Below are 25483 nucleotides of genomic sequence, written 5' to 3'. Positions count from 1 at the left end.
TTCCCCACCCCTGAGTTGGGGTCAAAATATAGCCGAAGGAAAACATGATAAAGTGAATTGTATAGCCAGTATGTACAAGAAAATAAGAAAAGCAGTAATAGAAATACACGAAAAAGAAAATGGTTCCTCCGAAGAGGAGGAAGGATCTGAAGAACCAGAAACAACTACCGATACAATAGCGTATGTAGGTAAGGGAACTTACCTTAGGAAAGGCATTCGTCCAGAAAGCAAGAGAGTTTTTCTCTCTGGCATATCAAAACCGAATTCTCCTGAATATCTGTTTCAAGACACTGATAAAATGCTTCGAGAACGAATGGGGTACCATGTACTCAATTCTATGGATGAACAAGAACTAGCCCGGTCAGCAGTACTATGGGCTGACAATCCTAATATATACAATGATGACACAGTAGCGCAGACATTTCTGAACCTATCCCCAGACGAGCAGAAATTAGCAGGTATATATATGATTCAGCACCTCCTCACGTTATACAGAAATAAACATTCTGATCCAGGTCCCTTACACGATACATTAGAAGCACTACTCATGGATAGATGGAGAGGCCTAAGTACCAAGTTAATACAAATAATTCTAGAACAACGGCATAGATACAACACTTTCTTAGGCCCACAATATGTTCCCGCTCCGCCCCCAGAAAGAAAAATGTATCATATGGAGCGTTTAGATAGACAGAACCCTTTACGAGAAGAACATCCAGTTATGGGTACCGATAATACCTTGAAACGTGTGTATGTATACGCACCTCTGACCAAGTTAGAACTATTGGAGATGAAGAAACTATTACCCTGTCACGATAAAGACCCTGCAGGTTTTCATAGAGAACTTAAAGACATGTTACTAATGGGAGATTACACATATGCTGATGTTATGAAATTATTAAAGGTATTGTTGCCCACAGGCATCTACGAGAAACTCAAGGAAAGAGAATGGGAGGTGGGAGACAAAAAGATTATATGGACAGAAATAGAAGACGAGGAAAAACTTCGTACTCCAGGTCTAGGCCTTGGGGAGAAAGCTAAAGCATTACCAGGTTTGATAGTACAGGTTCTGCCAAGATTACTGACCACTAAAAAGGAAGACTGGGACGCAATCTCAGCCTGTAAACAGAAACACGATGAAGATACTAGTGACTTCTATTCGAGATTCGAGAAATGTTTCATTATTAATAGTGGCCTAAAACCAGGTAGCGAGTCGTACCCGCATCTTTTTGTAACGAAATTGGTCGAGAATTCCTTGACATCAGTTAAGAACCGTGTATATAAGGTTGAGAGTACATGGCAAGCAAATACGCCATCCCAGATGTTACAGATGTTACAATACCACCAGAACAGAATCAGAGAAGAACAGGATCATGAACAGAGACGCGTGAAAGACACGAAAATGAAAATGTTAGTGGCCCAGTCGGTTCCAGCCGACGGCCAGAGAAAGGGTACGGCCCAGACAGGAAATGCAGCAGCTCCCGTTAAAGGGACATGCAACTATTGCAAGCAGCCAGGTCACTACGTACATGAATGCCCAGTCCTGAAACACAATATAGCAACAGGTAAAACTAAAGAAAGACCGCATCCGCCTAGACAAGACCAGGGCCAGCAACAGACTTCACAGAATGCACAACCTATGCATGCTCCACCACATACAGGACAAAACGTAGCGGTATCACAGTCACAATCACAGCCACAGCCCATTGCCGCGACGCAGCAAGTTTCACGGCAGATGTGCCAGTATGCCCAATCTGATTATCCCGATTATCAACGATACACATGAAACAGCCTAGAGAGGGAGGTTGGCTTGCCTCTTATTGAGGTTCCCGTAGATCAAGAGGGCCCTTACGTACACAGTCAAGTATTGGGAAAAGACAGAAAGTTTTTAATTGACACAGGGGCAAGCCGCACAACAATTAGCCATGATGAAGTCCCAGGGGCACCCCTCTCAGGCTTACAAAATGTTTCCCTTGGTTTTTCAGGACAGCCTATTATAAATGAGGTATCGAAACCCGTCCCCCTGGCTGTGGGTCCATTATCACGTGTTACAGACTTGTTACTAACGAAATCATGTCCAGAAAATCTGTTAGGTATCAAAACATTGAAGGCTCTAGGAGCTGTGATATGTTGTTCTCCGGAAGGAGTTAGACTTTTCTTGCGTGACTTTAAGGGTCACTATGTATTACGAGAGTTTGATGTCAGATTGAAAAATGTACCAGAACACCTGTGGGCACAAGGCCCAACCGATGTAGGCTGCATGCACATTACACCATACCGTGTTACACTTAAGCCAGGTGTTGTTTTACCCCGAATCAGACAATACAAGTTACCACCCGATGCTGTAGTGGCTTTACTGGAAATCATTGAAGAGCTCATTGCCCAAGGAGTGGTTGTAGAGACCGACTCCAATATATGTAATTCCCCTATCATTCCGATTCTTAAACGTACTGATCCCAATGCACCGCCAGTATATCGGCTGGTGATTGATTTACGAGAACTGAATAAATGCATCGTTCCACAGTACCCTGTGGTTCCCGACATCTCTTCCCTATTGACTGCTATTGATTCAGAAGCAACGTTCTTTACTGTAATTGACCTCAAGAACGCCTTCTTCAGTGTGCCCATTGATCCAGAGAGCCAATATCTCTTCGGATTCAGTTTAAATGGACGAAGTTTCAAATTTTCACGCGCACCTCAAGGATTCACAGAAAGCCCCAGCATCTATAGTCAAGCACTGAAAAGACAACTTGATTGTATTCAAATGCCAGTTAACACCGCCTTACTGCAATACATCGATGATCTGCTGATCACCGCACGAAGTGAACCCGAATGTGAACAAGCATCACTGACAGTTTTACATTTTCTGGCCGACAAGGGACACAAGGTGTCTCCTTCGAAGCTACAATTCTGTGTTCAGCAAGTTGTGTACTTGGGTCACTTGCTGTCCAAAGTGGGGAGACAGCTCACTCCTGACCGTATCCAGTTAATTGTAAATATGCCACAACCCCAGACACAAAAGGAAGTGCGGGCCTTTATAGGCCTCACCTCGTACTGCAGACAATGGATTCCTCAGTATGCATTTCTAGCTAAACCACTCATTCAGTTGACAACACAGGAGGCAGCGACTTCGACTGTCCTTCCTTGGACTCGGGAACATACACAGGCCTTTGAGGAATTAAAGAAAGCTTTATGTCCAGCACCAGTTTTAGCGACACCGTGTTACAGCAAACCTTTTACACTTTTTGTTACAGAACGTGATGGTACAGCGTTGTCTGTCCTCACTCAGGATCAAGCAGGTTCACATAAGCCTTGCGCTTATTTTTCAAGTACATTGGATTCAGTAGCCCAGGCACTCCCTGCGTGCTTAAAGTCAGTAGCAGCAACAGCACTAGCAATCAGACAGAGCGACTCAATTGTTTTAGGACATCCATTAACAGTACAAGTTCCACATTCTGTAGAGGTCCTTTTAAACCGAACCCAGACTCAACACTTGACTATAGCACGACTGACAGGCTATGAATTGACGCTATTCCAGCCACACATAGAAATCAGACGCTGCAGCATTCTGAACCCCGCTACATTGTTACCTTCGATTATGACAGATCCAGCCCCGCATGATTGTATAGAGATCATTAATGCAGTAACAAAGCCCCGACGAGACTTAACAGATGTTCCATTGACAAATCCAGACCTGACACTTTACGTGGATGGTTCATGTATGAGAACAAGTACAGGAGAATTAGTGGCCGCGTATGCAGTGACCACTGAAACTGAAGTAAAAGAAACATATCGTATTGATACACTGTCTGCTCAAGCGGCGGAGCTCATTGCTCTGACCCGAGCCTGTATACTAGCCAAGAACAGAAATGTTAACATATACACTGATTCCCGTTATGCTTTCGGAGTCGTACACGACTTCGGAGTGTTATGGCAAGAACGAGGTTTTTTGACCTCTCACGGTGCCAAGATCCAACACGGTCCCCTCATTCAAGCACTGTTAGAAGCAATACATCTGCCTTCAGGCATATCCATCATGAAGTGTAAAGCACATACTAAAGTTACAGATTCTGTTTCCCAGGGTAACGACCTGGCAGACCAAACAGCAAAACATACAGCATTGACTCACACCCAGACAACTGACGTGACAAAGATCATAGTACCGACACATTGTATGACAGTTAGGGATCCCACACTAGATGTAATCGATATTCAGACACATGCTACTCCAGATGAAATAAAGAAATGGACTGAACTAGGAGGGATTCAAACAGATCAAGGTTGGATGACGAAGGGAAAATCTACATGGTTTCTCCCCGACTCTATGGTTCAAGTCATAATAAATACAGCACATAGTCCAGCACATCTAGGAGAAAAAGCTATGTTAGACAGTTTACAGAATCTCTGGTACAACAAACACTTACGAGCAGCAGCAAAACAGAAAGTGCGTACTTGCATGATCTGTTGTCAGTTCAATCCAGGTAAAAGCGTCCCTGTAGAGCAAGGTGGATTCCATCCTCCCGATCACCCTTTTGAAGTGCTCCAGATGGATTATATTCAGATGGACCGTTGTCGAGGATTCAAGTACGTCCTCGTAGTTGTTTGTGCACTTTCCCGTTGGACCGAAGCATATCCAGTCCCAGATTACACTGCTCCGACCACTGCCAGGCAGCTGGTTCGAGAATTCTTCCCACGGTACGGCTTGCCTCGTATCGTGTACTCAGATAACGGACAGCCATTCTCATCCGAGCTCATGAAACAGGTTTCCCTCCTGCTAGGATATCAGTGGAGATTCCATTGTGTCCGACATCCCGAGGCCGCTGGCCTTGTAGAAAGGCATAACCAGACACTGAAAACACGCCTTGCTAAAATCTGTAAAGAGAAAGGGGTCGACTGGATAGTCGCCCTGCCCGTTGCACTGTTCTATATGAGAATGGTCCCCCATTCGAGATCAGGACTATCCCCGTATGAAGTGGTCTTTGGCAGACCACCGAATATGTGGGGGACGCCCATGCCTAAGAAAATAACCGATGTTGATTGTAACATGCTGACAGATTACCTTGCCTCCTTGATGTCTGCACTCCAATCATGTCGTTCACAGGTTGCTGCAGCCTTTCCCGACAACACTGATGTAAAGCCACACGATGTCCGTCCCGGAGATACAGTGTTAATTCGCAACTTCGACAGGAAAAGCCCGCTGGAGCCCCGCTGGAAAGAGCCGAAGATCGTCCTTCTTACCACGAGGACCGCCATCAAAGTGGAAGGCCGAAAGGGGTGGATCCACACGAGTCATATTAAAAAATGTAATGAACTGTTGCCAGAAACTGACTCGTCCACCCCCTCAAAGGACTGCCTCGGTACTAAAGACTTCAAAGTTCCAAAAAGAGAGAAAACTCCCCAAGAGGAGTATCGAACAAAACTTCGATCTAGCAAGTCAGACAGTTTAATTGTTTAAGTCCTCCCCTAGGTGAATTGGTTAAATAGTTTCTGACATGTATCCCCTAGATCGAGATAGAGAGAGAGAGAGGCAACTCAAGAAACGTACATATTGTAAATCACTCCGCAGTCACTGTATAGTGACATTATTGATTATGTTTTTTCTAAGTCTTCTGATTATTGTTGCCAGTATATTGCTTCCCATATATTACCCTATCTTCAAGCGTGAACAACCTGCTTACAATGTCACTGCCGAACATTCTTTTAGTGAATTACCTCCCCATGAACTATCTTACAGACTTGCGCTGCGCAACAATACATTCATTAGTATGTTACATCACTCCCATCAGACTAACAATGCTACAAACTGTTGGATATGTGGCCGACTCCCTCCCTATCAGAAATACAAGGGAGTTCTGCCTCTCTTTCCGTACCCGTTCACTCACAATGGCTCCTGTGGTGCATGGTTTAGAATAATTAATTCCTTAGATCCTGATATTGCTGTTTTCAAAGGAAACTGGGTTTGGGGAAACTTGAACTTAGTTCTGCTTAATGCCTGTTACCCTGACAAGAAGGGACTTCCCATTAGAATAGGAACTGATCTAGAAAATGAAGTATATGGATTAGGTAATTATACAATTAACCTTATGATTCTTACTGTCGAATCCGAAGCTGCACCAGTTCTCTCTGCTATGTCAGTATTACCAGTCACTGGTGATTTATGTGTCAGAAAGAGGGGTTCAGTACACTTAGGTCATAGTAAATGTACTACTGTGGTCGAATTCAGTGATCAAGGCAAGTCTTCCTTTAGAGCTACTCGTCATTCCTACTTTGTTTGTGGCCATACCGCATACATACGCTTACCTTCAGATTGGGATGGTACCTGTTACATTGCATTCCTTCTGCCACCTGTTTTTCTAGCCCCTCCTGATTATCACAGAAATACAAATCTAGTAAAGAATAGACTCCGAAGAGATCTCCCGATTGTCGACTATACTGAAACGGCATGGGAGCAATACACAGATTTCAATAAAGGATTCTTTTTCTTCACAGGCCCCGTCCAAAATAGTAAACTAATACGCAGATTAACTAGAACACTTGAAGCAGTAGTGAATGAAACTGCCTCCGCTCTAGGCAACTTAACAGAGGAGCAGTCCGCCATGCGGGTTGTTGTTCTTCAGAATCGTCTTGTTATTGACGTCATCTTGGCAGATAGAGGCGGAGCTTGTAAGGTCATCGGGTCAAGTTGCTGTGTTTTCATTCCAGAAAACGCGCCAACGGTATACCAAGCTATTACACGTCTTCATAAAATTGCAAGTTTGATACATCAGAATCCAGGCACCTGGACTTGGTCCGGTTGGTTCTGGACAACGTTGACCGCTTGGGGATGGAAGATCCTATCCTTCCTAGGCATTGCCCTTGTCATAGTATTCAGTTGCTGCCTGTGCCTACAGTGTGGGCCAGCGATTTGTGGTCCACATCGTGCATTGCACATTCCAGTTTTCACTCAAAACGCGAAAAGAAGAAAGAAGAGCAAATGATGTTACAAGAACAGACTGATCGATTCATGAGGATCGATATATCATGAAGGGTCCGTAGGAAACAAGGAGGGAATGAGGAAATATAAATTTTATGGTCAAGTAATGTTCCCTAACGTGTACCCCACCGTCTCCATGTACCAGCTTAAAGTGCATGTAACTTCCCTCCTGTGCCAGCTATGAAGACGCAAATACATTTGCGTCCAACGTTAACATGTCCTCTTTCAGACCCACCCTGAATGGGTTGAATATTCCGTTCCTAAGTATGCTATGCCAACGTCTTTTTGTGGTGTACTTTACACGTTTTTCAGCTCTGGCGAAGTAGGCCCCGAATTCTGCCATCGAGCCTTTTCCTGCCTTCTAAATCTGAACGCCTCAGCCTGGGCTGTCTCTGTACCCGTGACCTCTGCCTTACTTCCTGTGCGGCTAACGGCGCTTAGCTCAGCCTGCTGCCTGCCAAGACTGAATTCAACCTTCGAATTATCTGTTCCGCTCCTCGAAAATGCATTCCTACCTACTAGTTTAAGTAAACATCCCCCCAGCTGCAGAGCAAAGGGCCCGGCCTCACTGTCTCCGTGCAAGTAATTCATAGCCTCTGTTACCATGGTAGGCCCATGCCCCCTCGCATCTCATGCAGACACTTAGACGCTTATACACGCACTCACAGTTAGTATAGAATAGCTTCTGCCCCAGAGACCTTTTCCTTCTAGATAATATGGTTCCTAAACATCAGATACCAGATATGATAGATATGATAGAGGTACGAGTTGATCTGACATGCCAGACTTCTGTCTCTTTCCGCTAGTGTAAATGTCAAGTCCCCTGCACCCTCCAGTTTCACGTCAATCACACGTCATGCAGCTGCGCGCGCATCCAGGCCTCAGATTTCTGCTGACATTGCCAAATTCTGCTTTGTACCCACCTACTCGTGACACTCACATATGACGTTTCTAGCACACGCCTCTATGTTCACGCCTAGTTCACGCCTTCTAATTACGTATCACTACCACGTGTGTGCTCTTATCTTGCTTCTCTCAGCTGTTACGCCTACTGTATTGGTTTCTATTATATGATTTAAGTATATAAGCTATGTATTGTCAATAAAATATTGCTCTATCCCTTCCTGCACCCCAGTGGTGGCAGGAACACAATATCCGATCTGGTACCATGACCATTCCTTTTTAAGGAATAAAACCCCTAAGAACTCTAACACCACGGACTCTGCCTCTTTCTTTCCGATTGAGTTATTTTTGTTAAAGTACTTACCTGCATAGAAATTAGGACGGTAAATCAAATATTTACCACAGTTCAACAGGTGGAATCTCTTCTTGGCTCGAGTAAAGATGGGTCAAGGGAGGGAAGATTGAGTGGGGTTGAGGGGGATAAGAGGGGTGATGAGGAATTTGTACAAACTGTTTGGGATACACTCAAGAAGTTACTTGCCCCCTTGGAACTTAAACTCTCCAGAATGGAAAACCATCTGCTTGAGATGGACAGGACAATCGTTACACTGGCCAGTCTTAGTCTCAAGCAGATGGAAGCTAGATTTTCACAGGGGGAGGTTTTACCTTCACAACCTTTAGAAGCAGATGCACCTGTTGCTCCTTCTCTGGGACCCAAACCTGTACCTAAACCTCGCACGAAAATAGGGAATAACATAATTTCCATCCCAAATCTTAGGGCTTGCCCTCCGAAAGAGCCCTCAGCGCCACCCAAACCTAAGCACACTGCCTCTCGTGCTGGGGCTGACTCACATTCCCAGCAGAATATTGCACGTCCTAAACCTGTGCCTTTAGCTGATCAGCAACCCAATCAGTCATCCCTCAATACCCAGCCACCTCTTGAATCTAGCAGACCCAACTTCCGTGGTGGCTATATTGATCTACCATCGGAAGCTAGTTCATATGTCATTGTATTAGCTGGTGTACCTACTCTCGATCCACTAGTAAAAGAGGACCACTGGTCCCTTAAAAACAAGGTAATACACTGGCTCAATACAAACAGACGGCTCCCAAGCCACCAAAGAAGCCGGGTACTAATGGTGCGAAGAGTACCATGGGTCGGACCGAGCCACAAATCCATCATGGGCGACTGCATAGTGGTGACCTTTGTTGACCCCCACACTGCACAGCACCTCTGTTCATGGGCCCCTTGCGAAGATGACCATACAGTCGTTGTTAGACCCCTCACTTTTTTTTACCCTCCTAGAAATCAGCATAGGACGGGCGGGACTTGGACAACAATTCAAAAGTCCAGGAATAGGGGTTTTAGGAATGGGGGACCAAGCCAGAGTGCCTGGTGGCAGGGTGTTCCTACGTCTAATATGTTCGGTTGCCTAGAGGAGGTTGACTGACTCGGGGGGTGAACACAAAAAGGAAGCTGGCAGACCCTATTACGTACACCACGAAAGGTTCTAGTGTGGCTTGTCCAACGTTGCCATTAGATCAACAAACAACACTTGCCAATGCCCATAATCCCCTCCCGGCTGAGGTAGGAATTTTAGCTCAGTCTGTAACCCCTTGCCTTAGTACCCCTGCTAACGAAATCAAAATAGCATCCTGGAATATAGCGGGTTTACGGGGTCGCCTGGATAATGATGATTGGGTAGACTACATCTCATCCCATGACATCATTTTTTTCCAGGAAACCTGGTCAGTTGCCCCATTGTTTAGACTAGGCTATCTAAACTTCTATAAACCGGCAATACAGGGCATGAAGGGCAGGGCTTCGGGTGGTCTCACCATATGGATAAAAAATAGCTTGGGATTCAACGCAAGAGAAATAGTGGGGATGAATCCTGATCTTCTTTGTATATCCTTAAGTAAGGAGAACTGTAAAGATATAATCCTTATTAAAATCTATGCTAGAGGATGTCAGGGTGGTAAGAAACAACCGATCCTTAATGATCTGGAAGCCTTTCTAAATGAGCACAAAAGCGACCAGCTCACTATAGTGGCTGGTGACTTGAACTGCTCATTTGAACCTATCCTGAACCTTGCTGAGGATATTGGCTTAGAAGAAGATTCCACATGGAATATTCCCCCGCTAGCAATTACCAAGGGCGTCAGGGGAACTGAGGCTGCTTTTAATTGGCTTGGGCTCTGCCTGGAATGGGGGCTCCGAGCAGTGAATGGCCGTAGTTTATCTGATAAGGAGGGGAAGCCAACCTTTGACAATGGGTCCTGCGCAAGCCGCATTGACTATATACTAATCAATATCGAATCTTGGGCCTCTGTAACTGACATGACTATAGATACCAGGCCAGAGAGTGATCATAATCCTCTCTCACTTGTACTCAAGGTTCCTGGGCTAGGGCCACTCCAGGTGGAATCAGACTGTATCACATCTGACCTCGTCTTGTGTGACAACAGAAGACGGGTCAAATGGTCAAGAGTGATAGCTGACCCAGAGCTTGTCAGCCAGATAGAAGAATTGGCCCTACATACCAAAGATAAGATGATGGCACCATCCCCAATGACATGCCTAAGTTAATAACGTTGACCTTCATGAGGCATGCTTTGCGGCAATTAAGGAACTTCTCACCAGACCATGCCGGAAACAGAAGGCAAAGCAATCTAAAGGCTGGTACAACAAAAATTGTAGAGAAGCCCATGGCATCCTTATTGCTGCGGTCAAATCTAGAAATACCCCGGACATTAGGGCAGCGAGACAGGTTTATAAACGCACTATCTGGGAAGCTAAAAGGGATTGGGACGACTCATATTGGCTTGATCTTCTTCAAGCATGTGAGTCTTCCAACCAAACTAAGTTTTGGGAGATAGTCAGGCGGGGCAGGGGTTCGGATTCATTATCCCCTGAAAACTATGTTTCTGCAGCAGAATGGGTGAAATTTTTTTCTGCCCAATTTATTAATCAGAATGCCCCCCAGTCGGCTGAAGGGCCTTTAACAGGGACCAAATTAGCTTCGCATGGGGACAGACTTACTTTTAGCATTTCAGACACTGAACATGCACTAGGTTCCATTCAGTCTGGGAAAGCAGCAGGCATCGATGCTGTACCAGCTGACCTTTTTAAATTGAACCCAGATTTGTGGGTCCCTTACATCACAATCTTAGCAAACTCCATCGCAGCCGGGGAAAGGATACCGCAGTCCTGGAAAGGGGCTGAGATAATCCCGGTCTTTAAGAAAGGGGATCGATCTCTACCAAAAAACTATCGCCCCATTAGCCTGATCGATACCATACAGAAAGTGGTATCACGAATGGCCCTAGCTAGAATACAGGGGTGGATTGAGCAAAACAACATACTCTCCCCCATGCAGGCAGGGTTTAGATCAGGCACCAGTACCCTTGAGCAGGTGTTTCGTCTTACCATGATGTACTGGAAGGTGGTTCTTTTGGGGGGTGGTGTCATCTACGCTGCTTTTGTCGATCTTAGGTCGGCATTTGACCTGGTTCCCAGGGCAAAACTCTGGGATGCCCTGAGAAGCATGGAATTTCCTCCAGAACTATTAGACCTGGTTAGGCGCCTTCATGAGGATAATTTTGCACGCGTAAGATGGGGTAAACAGGGCCAGGTGACCGCTAGCTTCCCTGTCGAACGTGGTGTCCGGCAGGGCTGTGTGCTGGCCCCTACCTTGTTCCTCCTGTTTATCAACCGGGTGGTCGCATTTTTCAATGACACTCACACTGATGCTCCTACCCTGGGGGGTTCAAAGTATCCCATGTTAATATTCGCCGATGACACCCTGCTCCTCTCAAGGACTAGAAGCGGCCTACAGGCTGCCTTAAATAGATTTGCTCAGTCAAGTCAAGTCAAGTCATAACATTTGTATAGCGCACTACATACCCAGAGGGTTTCAAGGCGCTTAGGAAGGGGAGGAGGATTATTTGTCAAATATCCACGTTTTAAGCTGCTTTCTGAACGCTAGGTGATTCTGGGTGAGGCGAAGGTAAGCGGGAAGTGAGTTCCATGTTTTGGCAGCCAGGTATGAAAAGGATCTGCCTCCCATGGTGGTCTTGTTGATGCGAGGTACAGTGGCGAAGGCTTGGCTGGAAGAGCGAAGTTGGCGGGAGGGGGTGCAGAAGGACAGTCGAGAGTTGAGGCAATCTGGTCCGATGTCGTAGAGTGATTTGTGTGCGTGGGTAAGCAGTCGGAAAGTGATCCTCTTATTGACGGGTAGCCAGTGGAGGTCTTTAAGGTGACCAGAGATGTGTTCGTTGCGTGGGATGTCTAATATGAGCCTGGCTGAGGCGTTTTGGATTCGTTGTAGTTTCTTCTGGAGTTTAGCGGTGGTACCTGCGTAGAGGGTGTTTCCGTAGTCCAGTCGGCTCGTGACTAGAGCGTGGGTGACTGTTTTCCTTGTTTCGGAGGGGATCCAGCGAAATGTTTTTCTGAGCATGCGAAGAATGTTAAAGCAGGAAGAGGATACGGCGCTGACTTGTCTGTTCATTGAGAGTGAAGAATCCAGGATGACGCCAAGGTTCCGTGCGTGGTCTGTCGGGATGGGTGCTTTTCCGAGGGCTTCCGGCCACCAGGAGTCGTCCCATGCAGAGGGGGATGTACCTAAGATGAGGACTTCTGTTTTGTCTGAGTTCAGTTTCAGACGGCTGTGTTTCATCCATTCGGCGACTTCTTTCATTCCTTCGTGTAGGTTAGTTTTGGCGGTGCTGGGGTCCTTGGTGAGAGAAAGGATCAGTTGAGTGTCATCCGCGTAAGAGATGATGTTGAGGTTGTGTTGGCGTGCGATGGCCGCGAGGGGGCTCATGTATACGTTGAAGAGGGTGGGACTGAGTGAGGATCCTTGCGGTACGCCGCAGATGATTTCAGAGGCCTCGGACTTGAATGGTGGGAGGCGGACTCTCTGGGTTCTTCCGGTGAGGAACGAGGTGATCCATTCCAGTGCTTTTCCTTGGATTCCGATGTTTCTGAGGCGTTGTAAAAGGGTGCTGTGGCAGACTGTGTCGAAGGCTGCAGAGAGGTCGAGGAGGATGAGGGCGACTGTGTCTCCATTGTCCAGTAGAGTTCGAATGTCGTCTGTTGCTGCGATGAGGGCGGTCTCAGTGCTGTGTTTGGCTCGGAAGCCAGATTGTGAGGGGTCGAGTGATTTGTTGGCTTCGAGGAAGGCGGCGAGCTGGTTGTTGACGGCTTTCTCGATGACTTTGGCCGGGAATGGAAGAAGCGAGATGGGGCGGTAGTTTTTGAGTTCGGTGGGGTCCGCTGTGGGTTTTTTCAGAAGGGCGGTGAGTTCAGCGTGTTTCCAGTCTTCTGGGAAGGTAGCGGAGTTGAAGGAGCAGTTGATGACGTCTCGGAGGTGCGGAGCTATGACGGAGTCTGCTTTGTTGAAGATGTGGTGAGGGCATGGGTCTGTGGGGGATCCAGAGTGGATGGAATTCATCAGGCGGATGGTGTCCTCAGTGGAGATTGGGTTCCAGGCGTTAAGGGTGTTTACGGGGGGAAGATGGTCAGCAGATGGTAGGGTGGGTTGGCTTCCGGGTTGGTTGTCAAAGCTGTTGTGGATGTCAGCAATCTTGTTGTGGAAAAAAGAGGCTAGGGAGTCGCAGAGGGTTTGAGAGGGGGTGATGTCGTTGGAGTTGGCCGAGGGGTTGGAAAATTCCTTGACGATGTTGAAAAGTTCCTTGCTGTTGTGGGCGTTGTTGTCAAGTCGATCCTTGAATGCTGTTTTCTTGGCTTTTCGGATCAGTTGGTGGTGAGTGCGGGTGGCGCTTTTGAAGGCGTCCTTGTTGCTAGTGGATGGGTCTTTTTTCCAGGCCTTTTCAAGGGAGCGGCACAGTTTCTTGGACTTCTTGAGATCATCGTTGAACCATGAGGCCTTCTTGTTGCCAAGTTTGTGTTGACGTTTTTTCAGTGGTGCTAAGGTGTCGGCGGTGTTGGATAACCAAAGGGTGAGGTTGGAGGCGGCTTCGTTGGCGTTAGAAGAGAGGGCTGGGGAGGTTCGAAGGAGCGATGTGGAGATCTGATCCGTGGTGATTTTGTTCCAGTTTCTTTGTAGAGTTGGTTGGAGGTGGATGATGGGTTTCGGCTTGTTGTAGGTGAAGTGAACGCAGCTGTGGTCAGTCCAGAGGAGATCCGTGGTGTGGCTGAAGGAGACATGATTGCTGGAGGTGAGGATGGGGTCGAGTGTGTGACCTGCGATGTGGGTGGGGGAAGTGACCAGTTGTTTAAGTCCGAGGTTGGCGAGGTTGTCTAAGAGGGTGGCGGTGTTGCGGTCGTTGATCTTTTCAAGGTGGAAGTTGAGGTCTCCCAGAAGGATGTAGTCTTTGGAGGGGAGCGCGTGTGGGGTGATGAAGTCCGTGATGTCTTCACTGAATTTTGCGCGGGGTCCTGGAGGTCTGTAGAGGAGGGTGCCTCTAAGAGTTGTCTTGGGGTCGATGTGGATCTGGAAGTGAAGGTGTTCGGAGTTAGCGAGGTTGGCGTCGGAGCTGGTAGAGATGCGGATGGATTTCTTATGGACGATAGCGATTCCTCCTCCTGTATGGTCGGTGCGGTCCTTGCGTGTGATGTTATAGTCGTCAGGGATAGCGATGGCGATGTCAGGGGCGGAGGAAGCGTTCATCCATGTTTCCGTTAGGAAGGCGACGTCAGGAGAGATGGTGTCTAGTAGGTTCCAAAGGTCAATGGCGTGCCTGTGGACCGAGCGGGTGTTGAGAAGGATGCATTGTAGGTGGTTGGGGTCGGGAATCTGTGGAGTGGTCGTAGCGGAGATGTTGTCGGTGCTGCTGAATTTGCAGGAGTAGCAGGAGAAAGGTCCATGGGTGTGTCCAGGAGCGGCTTGGACGCAGGTGGGGGCGCGGCCGGGGTTAAGGGCTAGGAGGGTGGCGGCATCGTAGGTAATGCGGGGGGGGTGGGCGGCGAGAGGGACAGGGGGTCTGGGGCTGGGCGCGGTCCACGCGCGGACGGGCGTAGACGGGCTTACCTTTGGCGCACCTTCGGCGAGACCGCTGCGCGTTTCCGCTGCGCGAGAAGACATTAGACATATGTGGATAGAAGAGGGGGCGGAGCGAGGGGTTCTCACATGGGAGGCGGGGGCGGGGTGTAGGGACTGGCTCAACACAAAATGGAGACGTAAACAAAGATAAGCAGTACGATATTGGGGCACAGTCGGAGTGACGCTTTTGGAATGGGCAGTGGTAATCAGGCGAGTCGGGCAATAATGCAGTACCAGGCAGCAACAGGCAATGCGAGCAAATGCGAGGGAATTAAAGCAGTGGGCGGTAAAGCGCTACGATCGCAGGCAGCAATCAGCAGTGTAGTGCTACGATACCAGGCAGCAGTGGTCAGAATGGCGCTACGATGTCAGGCAGCAGATCCCAGGCAGCAGAGAGCATGCAGTAAGTCTGGAGGATCAGGGAGCCTTAGGAGCGACGCCCGCTTCCGAGGAAGGTAGGGTGGTCACAGCGCTTCACCAAACGGGCCGGATCTTTGGAGTCAGTGGGAGGGGTTCTCACATGGGAGGCGGGGCGGGGTGTAGGGACTGGCTCAACACAAAATGGAGACGTAAACAAAGATAAGCAGTACGATATTGGGGCACAGTCGGAGTGACGCTTTTGGAATGGGCAGTGGTAATCAGGCGAGTCAGGCAATAATGCAGTACCAGGCAGCAACAGGCAATGCCAGCAAATGCGAGGGAATTAAAGCAGTGGGCGGTAAAGCGCTACGATCGCGTGACTTTGGACCATCAACTTATATGGAAACCCCAGCTGGAGGTGTTAACCCTTAAATTTGTTCGCCTTACAGGATGTCTGATAAAGGAACAGAAAAAACCATGACAAAACGCATTACACCTGCGTTAAAAATATACGAGGCCAAGGTGAATGCGGCTACCCTGTATGGTGCGGATATCTGGGGATATAAAGGTTTGTCGGCTCTTACTAGTGCTCAGAACAGGTTCCTCCGGAACCTAGTGGGACTTCCCCAATCTTCCCCCATTACACCGTTGCTTTTAGATTTAGGTTGTAGACCGTTGGATGAGATGGCACAGTACCGTCTTGTTGCTCTTTGGCGTCGCCTTTGGACGACCCAAGAACTTAGCTTATTTGCCCAAGAATTAGGTGAGGTCAGAGCATTGTGGGGTGCCCAGAAAATTCCATGGCTACGGGAGGTTAAACAAATACTGTATTCTATGGGCCTCCCAGAGCTATGGCTACATCCCAAATGTTCTAGCTTCCCATCGAAAGTGGAATTCAAAGAGCTTTATTGGGCTGTTAAAAAATCTGCACTGGTCTCCCTCTCCTCTGTTAATAACCTAACGGGACAGTTTCTAACACACAAGATAACCCCATCTCTTGAACGTTATTGGGACTTGATATGCAAAACACTTGATCGCAAGCTGTACCATCAGTTTCGGTTGGGAACCCTGCCGATCAAGTCTTTTACTGCAAAGTGGGCAATAAACTCAAGCAACAAATGCCCCTTTTGTCCTGATCAGGTAGAAAGTCTGGGCCACATATTCTTTGCATGTCCTGCTTATCGATCGCCCAGACTAAAATGGTTGAAACCAATCTGTAAAACACTTAACTGTGGGGGTAGCCACGCAGCCCTGCTCAAATTGAGAGATTTACGCACTGCTAAATCAGTGATTTGTGTTGCAAAATTTTTGGGTTGGCTGTGGCTTATCCGTGTAAAAAAACTGTAAACCGCTTTTTTTTAATTAGTTTTAATGTTTACGTATTGCTGTACTCAACCTTTTATGTATTGGGGGATCCAATGTACAATGCTGTATACTGATAATGTTTTTTAAAAAGATATTTGCTGTCTTTTATGAATTTTTTTATTCGAAATAAAGACTAATTGAACTGAATTGAACTGACTTTGTCAAATAAGTAAAAAAAAATGCTGGTACGACACTTTTACGCTGGCAGTCCAGTATGAAATGGTGTATGTTAGCAAACAGCTTTGTGCATGAGTAGAGGATGTCCTAAACAATACAACAAATTTGAGTGAGCACTGCAGAGACGATCCTCTATTCCAGATATAGAAGTACGTTGAAGGCACTATAAAAAGCCCTAGTGATGTTTACTTCAAAAGACCTAGGGAGGGGGTGAGATACAGTCGACCTTGACTTTTGTGCCATTTGCTTACCTACAACTTAACCTCCCAATAAAAATGTTTAACACAAAAATGTCCAACTTAGTTTACTTTCTTCACTTTTTTTTTAGTCTCTAACAGCCATTCCCTTGATTCCTAAAGCTGATAAATCCTACACAGCACCCTCTTGATTCCTACACCCTCCATACTCTCCATAACCCCAGCAAGAATACTACGACATTCTAAGTAGTCTTCACAGTTATCTGCTCAGTTTCTGTACCATACATATACTTCTCTTTGGAGTCCCTTGTCCAACATTTTCTACAACCAATGTATTGACTCCTACATTCTGCATAAACTTTACTTTATCATGTGATTCCATCTCCTTATTTCTACACCGGAGCTCCCTACTCTCTTCCTACACCCATTCTGCTTTTGATCATCCTCCACTCGCTCAACTAAACCTTAACCTGTCTCGCTTCGTGTGACTCATAGCTGCTGTTCTAGACCTCCCTTCCCCCTTTTCGACACACTAGGTGTTGCCCTCTTCTCTCTTTTAGCGTCATAGTTAACAGCTTTTAACTCTCTTATTTTGAAATATTTCACAAATGTATCTGCTCAGCTCCCAGTGCATTGACACCAACCTCTTTCATCCCCACTCGCCTGTCAGTCTAATCCTGATTCTCTTTAAAAGAAATTATGCTAATTCTCTTTAAAAAAAAAACTTTTTATCGATCCGATTTTTAAGCATTTATCATGACTGTTGTTATGCATTTTCATGAGGTTAATATCTTAATTGCTGCGCAGGGCTTCAGTGCCTAAATTACTTATAATACATGTGTCTTAGTATGAGTCGTAGAAAATTGGTAGGTGTAGCAATAAGAAAAAAAATGGAACCAACATTTGAACAGTTTTTGCCCAGCGAGCTTCCCCCTTTCAATTAGAATATAGTATACATCTGTTCCTGTCGCAAGTGAGTGCTGTCCTAAGCTGTTTGTCATCAGCTGGTCTGTGTGGCGGCTCCCTCTGGCGACAGTGGTCCATATGACTTCCTCTCTCACCTTTGGAAATCAGCACTAAGAGAAGCCCAGTCAGCTGCTATTGGGTGGCGTTGAAGACTCCTTTCTTCTTTCGTTCGCAAAGCTGCCTCTTTGGCTGTTGGCCATCTCAGGAACTCTTCCTTCCACCTGCCATACGGTGGGGCCATCAGATGACTGCCAGTGCATAGCAATCACCTGTTTAGCCAGTGCTAGTCTCAAGTCAGTGAATTTGGAGCTCAATTTGTTAGCCGGTGATCTATGATCGAGACCTAACAGGCAAATGTCCACTGTTTTGAGGAGTGGGCGGTGTGTGACCCTTTCCAGTTCTTGTGTGATTCGTTACCAATAGGCATTCCCATACTATGAGTGAGAATCCTGCATCAGTGAAGGAGCATCGGGGACATGACTTATCCGTGGTACCCATAACGACAATTAAACTATGTGATGTGTGGTGTTGGTTTGTGAATAGTTGAGCTGTGTGTATTTAAACCTAGTGTTTCTTAATACGCTGCGTGTATGTTTTAGTACCGCTGTCCATTCCTCAACCGTCAGTTCACCTCCCAGTACATCTTGACCACTTCTATGGGCGTCATTTACATGGAAAGGATGGTTTTATAGAGCCGGGACACCAGTTTTCTGCTGTGATGTTCCAAACGTGAGGAATGTTTGCAGAGTGTCATGTGATTGCTGTTGTGTCTGGCCCTCCCGCCAAACAGTCTGAATTGAGCCTGTAAAGGTTCCATATGTTAGGCACTGGAATCTCTGTAAATTCTTCTCTGCCATCAGGTCTTCAAAACTACACTGCATGCAGTTCATATAACAGTCCTCTATGGTGAGTATCCCGGCCTCCATCCACTCAGCCATTAGTCTGGTCAAGAGTCAACTTCCTCTGGGTGTGGGGAACCATACCAGTGGGAGTGCCGGCATGTACAGAGGCCTGTCCCCAGTTCTGCGCCTTATCCCACTCCAGCACCTCATTGTGATCTTGAGCATCTTTTTGGGGTCAAGGGCACTTATCTTCCCGCCCAGTGTCAGGGCCATCATTGCTCCCTCATTCTGAACATCTCTAGGGGGGCCATCTCCTTTCACCTCCCAGCCATTGAGCCAGCCACTGTAGTTGCGCTGTTGTTTAATATAGTGCTAGGTCCGGTACGGCCAGCCCGCCCTCCCCAAGCATTCGCTGAAGGAGACAGAGTGAAATACTGTGTCTTCCACTATTCCATATTCGTTCTCTCATAAGAGTGTTTGTGACCCTAAACCACATGTGCGAGTCAAGGTAGGACTTGAGGGAGTAACGCCATTTTGGTTAGTGACACTCTGGCCATGAGGTGCAGGTATAGCGTGTGCCAGAAGGTACCTGCGGTTCGCAACAAATGCAGCGAACTGGTGCAGTATGTATCCATATCTCTAATATCTTGGTCCATATGGTAGACCTTTACGCCCATATATTTAAAGGTCGTTGGTTCCCAGTGCTTATGGAAGCTGAGCACTAACCACCGGGTCTCTGACAAGGAGGGTGGCACTGGGAATGCACATATTTTGTCCCAACTAGATCTTACTCCTGATATCTCTCCGAAGCTCTCAGGCTCCCTAAGGCACATGCACCTCTGTGTCCCCAATGAACTACAGCATATAATCCGCAAACCATGAGATGCAGTTCTCCCCATCTCTGGTGGTCAGCAGTACTCAGACCAACACCCACACCGGCAGTCCATGCACCAACCTCTGCATCATCCCCGAAAACAAACTAACCATGAAACGACAAGTAAACACAGTCACCGCCTCCTGCTTCCACACTCTCCGCATACTCTGCAGAATCTTCAGAATCTTCAGATAGATTTCAATCAACACCAGAAAAACCCTCACACAGGCCCTCCTCTCCAGCCGCCTCAACTATGACAATGTCCTCTACGCCAGAATTTCCACCCAGCTCCTCAAAAGACTCCAAACCATACAGAGCACCAAAGCCTAACTCATCCTGGACTTCCCCAAAAGGACCCACATCCCCTCACCTCAGAGACCTCTACTGACTACCATCCAGAAGAGATGCCAGTTCAAGATCCTCACGCACGCATGCAAGGCTCTACCTAACCAAGGACCTTACTACATCAACCATCGACTGAACTTCCACTTGCCGGCAAGACACCTGCGCTCTCCCTCACTTGCCCTCGTACAACCGCCACATCCATTGCAGCTGCAGCGGGGCCGCTTCTTCTCCTATATCACCTGGAATAACCTGACCCTTCACCTCCAAACAGAACGCTCTGGCGGATTTCAGAAAGCGACTCAAGACCTGGATCTTCGATGGAGATACAGCACATTCAGTTCCCAGATACCCCTAGGGGTGACAGTGTTGCGCTATACAAATACTGACTGACTGATTGATTGAACCCTTAGCCGAATGCCTCAGTTCCGCTCCTCTGTTTATATCAAGATCACAAAGGGCTTGATGACCAGGGCAAACAAGAAGGGAGTGGCGGGGGGGGTGTGGGGGCAACCCTGTTGGGTGCCTCTGCCAATTTAAGTGCAGTCTGATTTTAGTTACCCAGTGTAGAAGCGTTGTGATGCAGGATAAAGCCATTTTGATCCCGCTGAATCAAAGTGCCGATGAGAGAGCACAGCTGGGGTTGGATCATGAGTCTTTTGAAGCCTTTCCCAATTTGTCCTACCTGGGCCCTGCTTATGCCAGTGAAGAAACCTACATCTGTAAGGTGTTAATTATTGTTATTTTGAGACTTGAATTGTCTGTGTCTTTAAAAGGGTACACTGATTTAGAACAAAATGGAATTCTTCTCTCAACAGGACTTTACCTCTGGCAGCACATTATAGAAGGATTCCTCGAACCTGCCGATGAAGTCGCCAAATGGAGAGAAGGAAACTTTAAGTTTGGAAAAACATTATTTAGGTAAAGTTTTAGGTTTCATTTGTACCTTTCATCACATTAGCAGTTGTCTTGTGTAATATCAGACTTAATGGGCGTGGTAACCTTTATTTACTGTCAAAATTTGCTTCTCGCAGTTGATTTTTTTTTTCTTTCCTAAAAGTTTCAAAAATGTTCATGGTGTGGAATTTTAGTGTGAAACCCACAAACGTGTTAAGTGCCCGTTTTCAGATTCAAATTGGTGCATAAAGTTTTGCATCGTACAAAACACGCCAAGAAGGGCGTTGAGGACTGAATGAGAGATGCAAACATTGACCACGAAAGAGGACTACCAGAAAAGAAACAGAGATATTATTGTAGCATGTGCACCAGAGCAAATTCTAGGTCCGTGTAATACGTAAGGTTGTGCCTAGCAGTAAGTAGTATGGTTTGAGGCTGAACCTTTTTAAGTTGTTTCCAGTTACTGTCGTAAAATTCACCACAGCGCCAAGCTTCTACTTAAGGAACGAACTATGCAAAAGGTATAGAGGAAACAGTCTGCACAGAATGAATCTCACAGTTAAAATATAGAGTTAAATGCATACTGTGACACACTGCTAAAAAGGAGAAGCTGCTTAACCACAGGTTTAAACGTTGTGCTGCTTCATGATGGATAGTTTTTGTTTGACTTGAAAGGAAGTCCTGCCATTCGTTAACTCCTTAGTTGAGGCAGCAGATTTGTTGTAGATAGGTTTTCGCCCCATTGTTTCTTGAGAACGGTCCGAGCTTATCAGTAAACGGGCAGGTAAGAGGAAGCCAATACTTGGAGAAAAAAAATGTTGTTCCCTCATAACCAAAAAATACTGCCACAAGCCCAAATTGTTAAAACAGAAATTGTCTGTGAACAGATGATCTGCATAAAGCGCAAACGACTCACTTTTTATTGCTTACTGAATATACGTGCCATACTGTTCAGTCTTGAAATCTTAGGCACAAAAGATTTTGAAAAACCAATGCTACAGAGCGGTCCGATTCACAAAGGCGGGTGTGAATTACGACATTTGTAAACTAAACCAACTCCTCTTACTTAACAGTTGTTTGTCTGATTTTGAAAATGGGGGCAAGTGAGTGCATTTGAGGAATCCACTTAACGTCTGTTCCTGCCATATGCTCGAGTAGTCACCTCCTCGTGTATTGTACCCTGGTTTACTTCGGTCTAGAGTGGGTAATTTCAAAGGTCTCTGAATTCATTCTTTGTATTTCACTTTAAAATAATGTGTGAATTCTTTCTACTCAAACTCTGTGAAACTAGGGTACCTGGTGCACTTGGACAGACTTCATGAGGTAGTCACACCTGAGGGTTTGCCATATAATTTAGATGTGCTGAAAGTATGAAGATTTTTTTATTAATTGTATGAAGAAACACTGCTACATTCAGATTGAGCAAGGGTCTGAAACATTTTCATTGAATTTCCAGTGACTGCTCATCTTAAACACCCATGGCAACATTCAGTGCTTTAAATTTTGTTCAAAACACGACTACATAGCTTACGCATGATTACTTGGGTAGATTGCAAGTGTTTACATTGGTCTCATGCTTTGCAAATTAACATTAAATTCACATGTTAGTAAATTTAAATGTGGAAACATATTTTGTTAATTGAACCCTTTGTCTTTTGACATGTCCGAAGCAAGCAGTAGCCTGGGTTCCCATCTCATGGAAGATTAAGATAACCGAGAGAGCCAGTCTGGGGTGGCATATATGTATGCATGCCACCAACTGGAATGCAAGTGTGGTACATCTTTTGAATGTCTTAACTGTAGATGAAATGTTCACTTTTCCTGGATGAAGCCACCATTCATGAACGAGGTGTAAATTGTGCCCTTTACACCATGAAGGAGCGCGTTTCTAAATTTTTGATGTGACCATGGAGATGTATAAAATACCTATAATTTGATGGCGCTATGAATGCTCTGTGTGATAGTGTACAAGAGAAGAGCCGACACCTTGATCTACTGGGTAACAACTTTGTGACAACATAGGCATTGCCGGGACCCTCGCTGTCCTAAGTGTTTCTTCCAGGTCTCTTTTACTAAACATAAGATTAAATCCAAGATGTGTGGGGATACATTTTGGCATATGGCTTTTGTTTGAAGACCAATGTGTTTATTTTGTGTTTCGTATTGTTAAATTTGGTAGGCAACACCTGCAGGTCCATAAATATCCACTGGCCCTCCTAATTGTGATTCAGGTTATACACCAAGACATCTGCAGTGATCACATTAAACAACTGATCTTTCATAATGTAAAGGAGTGCATTTGCCACTGATTATTTTCCCTTGCATTTATTTTTCATTTACAGTGTGTGCATTATGTTTTATAAGTATTATTTGTATTTACCTGAAAGTAAAAGGCTAACAAAAGAGTTGCAGAATATTGTGTTCCTTTTGGACACATCTCTATCAGACAGACAGACAGACAGACAGACAGACAGACAGACACACACAGACACAGACACAGACACTTCCCTCATTATCACCAGTTCACATACTTTTAAGTCTGATCTTAGACAATACCTTAACCCCTTCGCTGCGGGTTGTTTTCCCCCCACTGTGCGGCGGGGGAGGGGGGCCACCGCGCACGGTGCCGCTGTGCTGGTGACAAGCTCGGCTCGTTGTGAGGCATAGCGGAGCTGCCCTAATGACGAGCTGAGCTCGTCACAGCCACACCCATTTTCGAGAGTTCAGCACAGCGGGGAAATTATCCCAGCGTGCGAACGTTCCAACGGCTGTGACGTTGGGGATGCTCAGACGTGGGTCCCAGGCACTCCACACCACTGGAGTCAAGCTAGCCGGGCTGATGAGAGGTGTTACCTCGAAACCGGTCCGGTCCTCGGATGCTTGATTCCGTTCTGGGAAGGACATGGCTTTTGTAGTTCGGACTGGACTGTTCCCATGGGGCACAGGGTCAGAGCTGATTTGCATATCGCCATTGTCTAACCCAGGGTGGTGTGGAGTGCAAAAAAACGATGGATTTGGGCCCAGATCCTTGGACTGGGGTGAATGTGTGACATTGATCCACATTCTGTCCATCACCTGTTTTGTTTGCAAATTCCGCCATAAGTGCGCTGGGGAGGCTCAGACGTTGGTCCCAGGCACTCCACACCACTGGAGTCAAGCTAGCCGGGCTGATGAGAGGTGTTACCTCGAAACCGGTCCGGTCCTCGGATGCTTGATTCCGTTCTGGGAAGGACATGGCTTTTGTAGTTCGGACTGGACTGTTCCCATGGGGCACAGGGTCAGAGCTGATTTGCATATCGCCATTGTCTAACCCAGGGTGGTGTGGAGTGCAAAAAAACGATGGATTTGGGCCCAGATCCTTGGACTGGGGTGAATGTGTGACATTGATCCACATTCTGTCCATCACCTGTTTTTGTTTGCAAATTCCGCCATAAGTGCGCTGGGGATGCTCCGACGTGGGTCCCAGGCACTCCACACCACTGGAGTCAAGCTAGCCGGGCTGATGAGAGGTGTTACCTCGAAACCGGTCCGGTCCTCGGATGCTTGATTCCGTTCTGGGAAGGACATGGCTTCGGTAGTTCGGACTGGACTGTTCCCATGGGGCACAGGGTCAGAGCTGATTTGCATATCGCCATTGTCTAACCCAGGGTGGTGTGGAGTGCAAAAAAACGATGGATTTGGGCCCAGATCCTTAGACTGGGGTGAATGTGTGACATTGATCCACATTCTGTCCATCACCTGTTTTGTTTGCAAATTCCGCCATAAGTGCGCTGGGGATGCTCAGACGTGGGTCCCAGGCACTCCACACCACTGGAGTCAAGCTAGCCGGGCTGATGAGAGGTGTTACCTCGAAACCGGTCCGGTCCTCGGATGCTTGATTCCGTTCTGGGAAGGACATGGCTTTTGTAGTTCGGACTGGACTGTTCCCATGGGGCACAGGGTCAGAGCTGATTTGCATATCGCCATTGTCTAACCCAGGGTGGTGTGCAAAAAAACGATGGATTTGGGCCCAGATCCTTGGACTGGGGTGAATGTGTGACATTGATCCACATTCTGTCCATCACCTGTTTTGTTTGCAAATTCCGCCATAAGTGCGCAGGGGATGCTCAGACGTGGGTCCCAGGCACTCCACACCACTGGAGTCAAGCTAGCCGGGCTGATGAGAGGTGTTACCTCGAAACCGGTCCGGTCCTCGGATGCTTGATTCCGTTCTGGGAAGGACATGGCTTTTGTAGTTCGGACTGGACTGTTCCCATGGGGCACAGGGTCAGAGCTGATTTGCATATCGCCATTGTCTAACCAAGGGTGGTGTGGAGTGCAAAAAAACGATGGATTTGGGCCCAGATCCTTGGACTGGGGTGAATGTGTGACATTGATCCACATTCTGTCCATCACCTGTTTTGTTTGCAAATTCCGCCATAAGTGCGCTGGGGATGCTCAGACGTGGGTCCCAGGCACTCCACACCACTGGAGTCAAGCTAGCCGGGCTGATGAAAGGTGTTACCTCGAAACCGGTCCGGTCCTCGGATGCTTGATTCCGTTCTGGGAAGGACATGGCTTTTGTAGTTCGGACTGGACTG

The 25483-nt window shown here is 46.8% G+C and overlaps 1 protein-coding gene across 1 annotated transcript in view; it reads left to right on the top strand.

The window, feature by feature from the left end:
* The window catches only part of RXYLT1 (ribitol xylosyltransferase 1), a 140400-nt gene that overhangs the window by 52494 nt on the left and 62423 nt on the right, over nt 1-25483 (top strand). Inside the window, exon 3 of the mRNA XM_086919058.1 lies at nt 20825-20927. Coding sequence (XP_086775184.1) covers nt 20825-20927 — 103 coding nt within the window. The remainder of the gene's footprint in view (nt 1-20824; nt 20928-25483) is intronic.

Source organism: Lissotriton vulgaris, chromosome 1_1 (assembly GCF_964263255.1).
Source record: "Lissotriton vulgaris chromosome 1_1, aLisVul1.2, whole genome shotgun sequence".
NCBI classification, from domain to species: Eukaryota; Metazoa; Chordata; class Amphibia; order Caudata; family Salamandridae; genus Lissotriton; species Lissotriton vulgaris.
This window is presented reverse-complemented; position numbering and strand designations above follow the sequence as displayed.